At 39.3% G+C, this 11,935-nt stretch overlaps 1 protein-coding gene across 5 annotated transcripts in view; it reads left to right on the top strand.

Moving 5' to 3' along the window:
• CREBRF (CREB3 regulatory factor) overlaps window positions 1-11,935 on the top strand; it is a 59,678-nt gene that overhangs the window by 23,777 nt on the left and 23,966 nt on the right. For all 5 annotated transcript variants that reach the window (XM_070517081.1, XM_070517085.1, XM_070517082.1 and 2 more), the window contains 3 exons: window positions 5,277-5,471; window positions 6,983-7,172; window positions 8,424-8,497. In XM_070517081.1, the coding sequence (XP_070373182.1) occupies window positions 5,277-5,471; window positions 6,983-7,172; window positions 8,424-8,497 (459 nt within the window). The remainder of the gene's footprint in view (window positions 1-5,276; window positions 5,472-6,982; window positions 7,173-8,423; window positions 8,498-11,935) is intronic.

The following is an 11,935-nucleotide window of genomic DNA, read 5'->3' as shown; positions in this document are numbered from 1 at the left end:
AGTGACGATGGTTTGTATTACTCATGCCTATAACCAACAAAGCCTGCTTAATGAATAATGTAAGAGAGAGCTTTTTCTTTGTATCTGCTGCATCTTTCATTCACACAGTATTTTTCCATTTAAGAAAAATACATTCTATGATTAAATGAGTGTAAAGGAGACTCTGCAACCTGTGGGGAACTGGTTCACTTCAGCATTTACCTTCTTGGGCTGTTGCCACTCACTGTTGGCTTGTGTAGTTTTTTTATGAAAATGGTATTGCCACATGGCACACAGTTAGAAATGTGTAAAGAAGTGAAGATCTTCAAATTTAAGCAAAAGTTTTCTCTAGAAATAATGTTGATACTGTAACTTCTACATAAAAAAACTAAGTTATTAAAAAAACTTTATAAATTGTCAAGGAAAGCCCTTTTGTATGATGGTTGCTGGAATTTCTGGCAGTATGAATGCTGATGTTTAGTTTTCAGAAAGATTTTAATCCATAGTAGCTATATTGTAGCCACTGAAGCACTGTTATTGCTGAAAGACTTTCCTTTTAGTGAAATCTTTCTGTTACACAAATGCTTAGATTTATGTATTTGATACAACCAAGTTGTTTGACTTGGGTGGAGTTTCAAGTAAGGAAAAGGTACTTTAAGTTTAATGTGGGGGAAAAGGGCTTATGCCTTTTTTGGTTTACTTTAGAACCCTGTACAGTCTAGATAGAACCATTGTCTCTTCTACCTAGCAGGAAATTTTTCTCTCAACAAATGAGTAAAATCTGCTTTGAGGTGTTTCAAGGGAAGTTGTCTTTGTAGCTAATGGTAAGTTCTCTCTCTCTCCCCCATAGGGAGACCAGAGTGCTGTCTGTGAGTGGTCCTTAAAATCGGACAGATAGCCCTGTTGCTTTGAATCCCATGTTTAGGATTAGGGTAGGCGAGTAGTGGAAGGGTGAGACAAAGGGGAGATGGGTAATAATGAAGGGAAATGGAAAGTGTAGGCAAGGAGATACCTTTACCAGCTGGTGCTTAAAGGAATACAGAAGTCAGAGGGAGCCAGTAAATCCCGCCATCACCAACTAGGGCCGGCAAGGGCTATACTGTCTACCCCACTTCTGGTTGTAGTTTTGCTTTATCTATTTTTTTTGAGGAAGATGAGCCCTGAGCTAACTGCTGCCAATCCTGCTCTTTTTGCTGAGGAAGATTGGCCCTGAGCTAACATCCGTGCCCATCTTCCTCTACTTTATATGTGGGACGCCTGCCACAGCATGGCTTGCTGAGTGGCGCCATGTCTGTACCCAGGATCTGAACCGGTGAACCCCGGGCTGCCAGAGCAGAACGTGCGCACTTAACTGCTGCACCGCTGGCTTGGCCCCTTGCTTTTCCTTGCCTTTTAACTCCACTTTAAATTCGTCCTTGATCTTTTGACTTGGTTTCACCTGGATAAATGTGTTGAGAGATGAGTAGGTCCATGAAGAGAGACCACTTGGTATGTGGACTCTCATTTCCATTTTCTCAGCCTTTTGACTCTCAAGGGAGGGGGAACCAGTGTTATAGTTGGTGTTGTCCTGTCATGCCCATTCTCTTGCATTGTCTCTTTCAGAAGAGCCCTGATCTGTGAGCTTGTTAATGGTAAATAACCAACACTGTTTTAAAACAGAGATGCATTAGCTGGCACTCGGCAGGGTAAAACCTCTCTTTCTGGCGTTATTTAACAATGCTAAATGTTTGGATGGCATTTAATTCACTCACTTCCAGTTGACTTGAGATACAACTTCTTTGGTTAGTATTACTTGGACACATCTCACAAATGTGAAGGAGTGACGTGATTTAACCACAAAAACAACACGATTTTTGGTATTATTTGGGGTTTATTTACATTTGCTGATGAAAATTTCTCTCTTCCTTGGAAGAGAGAGCTGAACAAGTGACTTCAGGAATGCAAAAGTGAATTACTGGTGAGAAACAGGAAGATATTCTTTGAAGCAGAAAAGTGGGGATAGTTCTAGTTTCTTCAGAATGCTTGTTTTAGGGTGGGTTGATTGGTTTAATTTGCGGCAGACGGTTTACAAAGGCCCTTTTGTGATGACTAGCTCCCTTGATGCTGTTTTTTTGGCAGTTGGCTACAACAGTGCCTGAGCTTACAAAGCTCCTGGAAAGGTGTAAAATGGAGTTTCAGTCCCTGCTCTGGACTTGCTCCCGAGTTTTAATAGAGCCTATTCTGTGGACAGGCTACCACTGTTTGGGGTCATGGAATTACATGGTTGTAACACGAAGAATTAAGTCCTCAGAATGAGACTTTATTTTGCAATCCCTACTAAACATTTTCACGACTGACTTTATCAGCTTCATGGCAGTAGTCTGCACTAACCAAAGACTTATTTTAGAATTTTAGGCAGTAAATGTGGCCTTTTTAACAGCTTTTTGATAATCATGTCAGGAAGGAAGGAGTTAGATCAGTATGGTGATCCAAATGAAAAGAAAAGGGAAAAGGCTCCACGGGAAATGTTGCATCAAACAAGTAATTGATTTGTTAAAAACATTTTGGAGGGAGTGCCCACTTTTGTGCAGGCACCGTGTGTATTAGGTATTGGCTATCCAGAGATGAACAAAACAGACATGATCCTTGTTTTCATGGAGCTTAGCGTTGAGCGGCTTTATTTACTGTGTTATGATTTCTCAGCCTTTTAGTATGCTTGTGTGTACTGTGACTTGGCAAGAGAGATTCAGGGTGAGAGTCTCTTAAAACTTATTTGACCACAGAAGTCACTTGGGGATGAAGACGTATCTTACAGTAATAGTGTTCCTTAGAACATACTATGAGAAATATTTGATTACCTTAAATTCTAGACCAGTGATCTGGGAATATAATTTTCCTGCCTTCTACTTGATCACAGTAGTCTGTATTGAAAGTTGGATGGCTTTAACTAACAAATCCATTGTGTGTGTGTCTCTGTGTGTGTGTTGGTGAATTTATGGTGTATACTATTAGAAAATGTCAATATATTGGGTCAAAGAAAACTGACGGGCCTTAAATGTTTTCTTTGGAAAAACACTGATCATATATAAGTAAATAAAACTTGTAACTAATTTGAGTGGGACAGAAGAAATCGAAATCTGCCTGACTCTTTGAGTTTAACATGGAGTATAGATTTAAAAAATCAGTTTAGACCATTTAACTGGATAGGTACAGGGAAAGTGGGAAGCCCAATCGGAGCTAGACTCCTTGAGGCATGGGGCCTGAGTCAGTCCCAGCTCTGCGAAATCACTTAAGGCCTCCATGAGCATGTTTCTTTGTGTAAGTGGGGTTAATAACCTCTTCCTACCAGGTTCTTAAAAGTCTCAAATTAAATATCTGTAAGTGAAATACGTAAGTATATTATGTGAGAGGGACAGTGTTTTGCCAGAAATCCAAGCCACTTGAGGAGAGTTGCTAGCTAAGGGAGCATGTCAAATTAAGTGTCGGGGGGATGGGCTGCCTGAGGAAGCTGTTTCCCTTAGGGCTGGGATAGACTTAAAGGTGGAACACTAGGTCTTGACATTGGTAGGAAGATGGGAGTGTTGTGGTTGGTCCATCAGCCTGTGTTGAGCTGTTTCCAGCCATACAAGGATAGTCTCTGTAAGCCAGTAATTTCTGTGAGCCAGTAATTTTTGCTTGGCCTGGTGGAGCAAGGGCCTTTTTAAAAAGGCCCTTGAGTCATGGGGTCTGAGTGGTACAAGGTGGCCCTTGCACCGTTTCCAAAGCTAGTTTGATAACTGGAATAAGATAAAATCCTTTAATTTCAAGTGAAACATTAGCACAAATCAATAGGCCAAAGCTAGTGCTTTATGTCTAACACAATTTTTAAAAATCAGGCTCCTAGAAATGATTGTGTCACTCATCTTGTGTATCATTTCTTAAGAAGAACCTGAGGTACGCTGTCCCACTGCTTGCCACGTTGTCTTCAAGTACCACATGTGTACTCTAACGCTGTTAATGCCAGCAATGCTACAAAAATTTGTCTTCATTGTTGCCCTGAAATCATTCTGCTCTCTGAATTGATTCTTTTTTAAAGGTCATGTTTATTGAGGTATGATTTTCACACAGTAAAGTTCAACCTTCTTTAAGTGTACACTTCTGTGAGTTCTGACAAGTGCATGTAGTCATGTAATCACCACCACCACCGTCAAGATACAGAGTAGTTTGATCACCCCCCAGATTTCCCTCATGTCAGCCCTTCTCTCCACCTCCAGCTCCTGGCAACTACTTTGTTTCTATAGTTTTGCCTTTTCCAGAATGTCCTATAAATGGAATCATATTTCTGGTTAATTATTAATCTGAAGAAAACCTGATAAAATTCTTTTTTCTAAACATGCAGATGTCATCACTTTCTTAGTGTCAGTTCCAGAGGAGCCATGTTTTTAGGAGGGAAAGTGGTCATTTTGCTTGGCTAGTGCGGGCTGGTATTTCCTGGCCACCTCAGGTTTAGGGTTGCATACATCCTGTGCATGGCCCCCTCCCCACTACTCCGTGTACCTAGACTAATGACGCGGAGTCCATCTAAGATGGGCATTCTCGGGGAGTGTTTTAAATTTATAGGTCATCCTGTATTGGGTGTGACCAACAGTTCTAGCAGCTCAGAATTAAGTATTTTATGAAATTTCCCATTAGTAAGAAAAATAACTTCTTAAGAAGTGAAGTAAATGCAAATTGCTTTCAGTAAAATATTTGTTAGGCTGGGCATATGTGTTTTTTGATAGCCTGTGTGAGAACTGTCGTTTTTGTCCCTTTAAGGAAGAGGTAAGGTGGGAGGTAGGCAGAAGACTGCTGCTGCCTCGCACCATGCTGCCTAGTGGGGTACCATCATGGACATGCCCACAGCTCTGCCTGGGAATGCCTCCGATGCATCATATTAGAAGGAAGACATTTAAAATCACAGTGTAGTGGCTGAGTATCGTTATCTAATGGTACTTTGGATAGTCTGTAGCTATATTTCGTTATTCTCTCAATCCTGTGTGAAGATAACAAAAAATGTGTCATATGCTAACTTTTAACAACCAAAGGGAAACCCAAGGAAGATCAACAGTGTAGTCATCTATGTTTATTCATCTCTGAATATTTGAAAAGTTTGAGATTTCCATATTAAAAGTTACTTTATAGACCTGGTTTATTATCTTTGACATGCCAGTGATGTTTTCAGATGAAAGGAAATGTATCAAGTGACAAACAGAAGGGATCTTTTTGTTTGTTCTGATTAGTTTATTGAAATTTATGGAACTTAAAAAATTGTGATTGGGGGGGCTTTCTTTTTTTTTAAGGCTATGAAAATGATTCCGTGGAAGACTTGAAGGAGATGACGTCAATATCCTCTCGGAAGAGAGGTAAAAGAAGGTACTTCTGGGAGTATAGTGAACAACTCACACCATCACAGCAAGAGAGGATGCTCAGGCCCTCGGAATGGAACCGAGACACCTTGCCAAGTAATATGTATCAGAAAAATGGTTTACATCATGGTAAGAGGGGATTGCAGTCAAATATTTCGTGTCACTTTAAATAGAGATACTGAACCATAATACCTACTCAGTGTACCTACGTATTCAACCCTTTCTAGTAAACTGGAGAGAGGAACAGTAGAGCTGCTGTGTTTGCTATGACTACAGATATACTCACAAATAAATAGCTTTTACCAGTGTTAAGAGCCATCACCTAAACAGGGACGAAGGCCTGTGTAAAAATGATTTCTAGTCACTTCTTATTCTACTTATCCTACTCAGGAAATGCCCAGGAGACTGCTGATTCCTGACCTGTCACAGTTACTATAAACCAGAAGGGTTGGGGAGCAAGAGAATGGGCTTCAGCATCTCTCTCTTCCATTCTCATCCTGTCTCCAGGCTGAAATGTAAAAGAGGAGATTGAGATCGAAGCAGTTGGGGGGAGACAAAAGCAGGGGAAGGAGAAGAAAGCAAGCATAGTTGTGGAGGGAAAGGACTAGAGGGAGGAGAGTTGAATAGTAGTGATCAGGAGAAGTCTGTAATCTCAGGAAGGCCACATTTTGAATTGTGAACCTAGGGAGATGTAGTTAAGGAGAATTTCTTCTGCTTAAATGTTACTGTTAGGTTAATCCAGTCTCTACCGAAAGAGGGGAGGGCAGTAGTAAGTTTTGTGCTCAGTAAAAAGTTTAGTCATCGCTCATGCTACAGATTGAAGTTGCTAAGCATTTTTGACACAGGAATTGTATCAGAAGCATATTTGTGCCTTCTTTTCCTTTTCCACTGGCACCCAGGTCTGCACTCCACTGTCTTTCAGTGAGTAAAGATCTAGTTTTTGCCTCCAGATCAATTTTCTACCAGAAATGAGAAGACAGGTCCAATAATTAGTTTAAGGCAGCCTGTGGTGAATACTAGGCAAGTTGTTTGGTGTGTTGTAGTTCTGAGAACAGAGCCGTCCATCCTGCCTGCAGTGATAAGGCAAGACCCTTTGAGTCTTCATAATGTTATTTTTCAAACTAACTGAAGAATCGCTTTCGAAAAAGGCAATCCTTATTTGATGGACTTTTGAGTCCAACACAAGAATATGTATGTCTGACAAATTTTCAGTCATAGCATGAAAGCATCTTGGTTTAGGTAAAATCTCCTGACTCTTTTCTGACTGTAAATTATACCCTAGCCCTGATTTTTGTGTGCAGCTGAACTTGTACTCCAATCCTGAGTTTTGAGATGCTTTAACTGCCATGCAAATAATTAAGAATCTGTCGTACCAGGGCTAGAAAGCTAAGGTTGCGAAGGATGGAACAGGCTGGAGGAGGCCATATTACCCCCATTTCTTGCAGTCACAATGTGGAGAGGGGAGGAAGCTAGCCCTTCCAGCACAGGTGGTTAGCATGCTGAGACTTCTGAAATATGCCAAGACTTCAGGAAAAGAAAAGGGGCAGGGGGAGAAATGTGGTTTTAAAATACAGCTCTAGAGAATATCTCTCTTGTTAAAGAAGATATTCTAACTTAAACTCCTTTTGAACCATCTATAGGAAAATATGCAGTAAAGAAGTCACGGAGGACTGATGTAGAAGACCTGACTCCAAATCCTAAAAAGCTGCTTCAGATAGGCAATGAGCTACGGAAACTGAATAAGGTCATTAGTGATCTGACTCCAGTCAGTGAGCTTCCCTTAACAGCCCGGCCAAGGTCAAGGAAGGAAAAAAATAAGCTGGCTTCCAGGTAAGTGCTAATCGTGTTCGCTCATGTGAATGAGGTATTGGAGGTGAGGTTAGACTCTCAGTGAGCTTGTGCAGCAGGGATGATCCCTAACCATTTATTCAGAAATATACTTTTGTCTTACAAATATGATAATGAGAGTATTGTAATTTCTCCTTTGAAAGTAGAAGATGGTATTTATGCTTCACGGAAAAAGTTTTTAAAGGGGACAAGTGAATGGACTCAGGTGCATTATATTGTAGGATAATACGAAAAAACTTGTCATAGCTTTATTTTTTGTTTGTTTTGTAGTAGTTTAGGGTTTTTTATTGAGGTATAATTTACTTGCGGTAAAATTCATCCCTTTTAATGTACACTTCTATGAGTTTTAACAAACATATCCAGTCATGTAACCACCACTACAATCAACATATTGAACATTTTCTTCACCTTAAAAAGTTTCCTCATGTCTCTTTGTAAAAGTAAACCCCTTCTTCCACTCCTAACCCCTCACTACCACTGATCTGTTTTCTCTCCCTACAGTTTTGCCTTTTCTGGAATGACGTATAGACGGAATCATACGATAATGTAGCCTTTTGAGTCTGGCTTCTTTGACTTAACGTGATGCATTTGAGATTCATCCATGCTGTTGCGTGGAGTAATAGTGTGTTCCTTTTTATTGCTGAGTAGTGTTCCTTTGTGAGGATATACTACAGTTTTTGCATTCACCAGTTGAAGGATGCTTGGGTTGTTTCCGGTTTTTGGCAATTATGAATACAGCAACCATAAACGTTCACTTATAGGTGTTTGTGTAACATACGTTTTCATTTCTCTTGGGTAAATACCCAGGACTGTATGTTGAACTCTATAAAAAACTGCCAAAGTAGCTATTTCCCAATTAATAAAGTAAATTTAAAAAATATTTACTATTTTCCAAGGTAGCTGTACGTACTAGTTTACATGCCCACCAGCAACATATGAGAGTTCCTCTTACTTCACGTTCTCTACAACACTTACTATTTTCAATTTTTGTTTGTTTATTTGGGTGTACTGGTCATAGCTTTATTTTTGAATGTGTACTAAAATTTTTTAAAAACCAGTTTGGATAAATGGTTATGTTGTGTTTTTTGGTTACTGAGTTCCTTGATAGAGACATCAGTAGGCAGTGATTTTTGTTGCTATTCTATTGGAAGATGTTTGACAGCAGCAAAAAGGAGTATTCATGAAATGACCACTTAAAACAAAAGGTGAACTAATTGCTTCTTCCTTTCACAGGGCTTGTCGGTTAAAGAAAAAAGCCCAGTATGAAGCTAATAAAGTGAAATTATGGGGCCTCAACACAGAATATGGTAAACCTAAACTTTTAAGAATTTGATTAACTTCCTGTTACCTTGCTGACCCCTTTCTTTTTCTTTGGTTTTGTTGTTTGCTTTCCCTGTATTCTGCCCAGTTTTAGTCCAGCCTCCTGTCCATGCAGTAAGCTGCATGCTCACTTTATTCATTCATGTCCTCCTTTTAGTGTGAGTGTCTGTATCTGGGGCTACGCAAGTCGCATCTCTCCCCTAAATCTCGTCTCTACCTTAAAGAGCTGATCCACTTGTAACCACAGTCATCTCTTCTTCCATTTTATGATTGTATTGCTGGGTTAGCCAATTTTATTTTATGAATTTAATTTAATTTTCTTTATTGCTATAACATTGGTTTATAACATTATATAAATTTCAGGTGAACATCATTATATTTCGATTTCTGTGTAGATTACATCATGTTCACCACCCAGAGATTAGTTATAATCCATCACCACACACATGTGTCTAATCACCCCTTTCACCCCCCTCCCTCCCCACTTCCCCTCTGGTAACCACCAATCCAATCTCTGTCTCTATGTGATTGTTTGTTGTTGTTTTTATCCTCTACTTATGAGTGAGATCATATGGTATTTGACTTTCGCCCTCTGGCTTATTTCCCTTAGCTTTATACCCTCAGGGTCCATCCATGTTGTCACAAATGGCCAGATTTCATCGTTTCTTGTGGCTGAGTAATATTCCATTGTGTGTATATACCACGTCGTCTTTATCCATTTGTCCCTTCATCGGCACCTACATTGCTTCCAAGTCTTGGCTATTGTGAATGATGCTGCAATGAACATAGGGGTGCATGTGTCTTTATGCATTCATGTTTTCATGTTCTTTGGATAATTACCAAGCAGTGGAATAGCTGGATCATATGCCAGTTCTATTCTTAATTTTTGGGGGAATCTCCATACTGTTTTCCATTGTGGCTGCACCAGTTTGCACTTCCACCAGCAGTGTATGAGGGTTCCCTTCTCTCCACATCCTCTCCAACACTTGTTATCTCCTGTCTTGTTAACTGTAGCCATTCTGACTGGAGTGAGGTGATATCTCATTGTAGTTTTGATTTGCATTTCCCTGATAGCTAATGATGTTGAACATCCTTCATGTGCCTGTTGGCCATCTGTATATCTTCTTTGGAGACATATCTGTTTGGATCTTTTGCCTATTTTTTAATTGGGTTGTTGGTTTTTTTGTTGTTGAGATGTATGAGTTCTTTGTATATTTTGGATATTAACTCCTTATGAGATATATGGTTTGCCAATATCTTCTCCCAGTTGTTAGGTTCTCTTTTCGTTTTCTGGATGGTTTCCTTTGCTGTACAGAAGCTTTTTGGTTTGATGTAGCCCTGTTTGTTTATTTTTCCTATTGTTTCCCTTGCCCAGTCAGACATGGTGCTTCAAAATATGCTGGTAAGGCCAATGTCAAAGAGTGTACTGCCTGTGCTTTCTTCTAGAAGTTTAATGGTTTCAGGTCTTACATTCAAGTTTTTAATCAATTTTGGGTTAATTTTTGTGTATGATGTAAGATAATTGTCTGCTTTCATTCTTTTGCACCTGGCTGTCAAGTTTTCCCGGCACCATTTATTTTTTTATTTTATTTTATTTTTTTTTCTGCTTTTTCTCCCCAAATCCTGCCAGTACATAGTTGTATATTTTAGTTGTGGGTCCTTCTAGTTGTGCGAGGTGGGACACCGCCTCAGCGTGGCCTGACGAGTGGTGCCATGTCTGTGCCCAGGATCTGAAACCTGGGCCACCAAAGCAGAGGGTGCAAACTAACCACTTGGCCATGGGGCCGGCCCCCCAACACCATTTATTGAAGAGGCTTTCCTTTCTCCATTGTATGTTCTTGGCTCCTTTGTCGAAAATTAGCTGTCCATAGAGGTGTGGCTTTATTTCTGGCCTTTCAATTCTGTTCTGTTGATCTGTGTGTCTGTTTTTGTGCCAGTTCCATGCTGTTTTGGTTACTGTAGCTTTGTAGTATATTTTTAAATCAGGGAATGTGACACCCCTAGCTTTGATCTTTTTTTTTCAGGCTTCCTTTGGCTATTCAGGGTCTTTTGTTGTTCCATATAGATTTTAGGACTCTTTGTTCTATCTCTGTGGAAAATGTTGTTGGAACTTTGATAGGGATTACATTGCATCTGTAGATTGCTTTAGGAAGTATGGACATTTTAAGTATATAAATTCTTCAAATACGAGAGCATGGAATATCTTTCCATTTCTTTGTGTCTCCTTCAGTTGCTTTCAACAATGTTTTATAATTTTCGGTATACAGATCTTTTGCCTCTTTGGTTAAGTTTATTCCTAGGTATTTTATTCTTTTTGTTTCAATTGTAAATGAGATTGTGTTCTTAATTTCTCTTTCTGCTACTTCATTGTTAGTGTAGAAATGCAACCAATTTTTTTTAATTTATTATTTTTTAAATTTAATTTTTATTGAGTTAATGATAGGTTACAATCTTGTGAAATTTCAGTTGTACATTATTGTCTGTCAGTCGTGTTGTAGGTGCACCCCTTCACCCTTTGTGCCCATCCCCATCCCACCTTTCCCCTGGTAGCCACTAATCTGTTCTCTTTGTCTGCATTTTTAAATTCCTCATATGAGTGGAGTCATACAGAGATTGTCCTTCTCTATCTGGCTTATTTCACTTAATATAATTCCCTCAAGGTCCATCCATGTTGCAAATGTGATGATTTTGTTCTTTTTTTACAGCTGAGTAGTATTCTGTTGCATGTATATACCACATCTTCTTTATCCAGTCATCAGTTGATAGGCACTTAGGCTGCTTCCACATCTGGGCTACTGTAAATAATGCTGCAATGAACATTGGGGTGCATGGGACTTTGGGAATTGCTGATTGCAAGCTCTTTGGATAGATACCCAGTAGTGGGATAGCTGGATCGTATGGTAGTTCTATTTTTAATTTTTTTAGGAATCTCCATACTGTTTTCCATAGTGGCTGCACCAGTTTGCATTCCCACCAGCAGTGTACGAGGGTTCCTTTTTCTCCACAATCTCTCCAACATTTGTTACTATTTTTTTTGGTTATTTTTGTCATTCTAATGGGTGTAAGGTGATATGTTAGTGTAGTTTTGATTTGCATTTCCCTGATGCACAGCGATGATGAGCGTCTTTTCATGTGCCTATTGGCCATCCATATATCTTCTTTGGAGAAATGTCTGTTCATGTCTCCTGCCCAGTTTTTGATTGGGTTGTTTGATTTTTTGTTGTTGAGTTGTGTGAGTTCTTTATATATTATGGATATTAACCCTTTGTTGGATGTATGACTTGAAATGCAACTGATTTTTTTATGTTGATTTTGTATCTTGCTACTTTACCATATTCATTTATTATTTCTAAAAGTTTTTTAGTGGATTCTTTAGGGTTTTCTATATGTAAAATCATGTCATCTGCAAATCGTGACAGTTTCAC

Source organism: Equus asinus, chromosome 9 (assembly GCF_041296235.1).
Source record: "Equus asinus isolate D_3611 breed Donkey chromosome 9, EquAss-T2T_v2, whole genome shotgun sequence".
Classification (NCBI taxonomy): Eukaryota; Metazoa; Chordata; class Mammalia; order Perissodactyla; family Equidae; genus Equus; species Equus asinus.
Note: the sequence above shows the minus strand (reverse complement) of the source record. Positions and strands in the feature narration are given on the sequence as shown.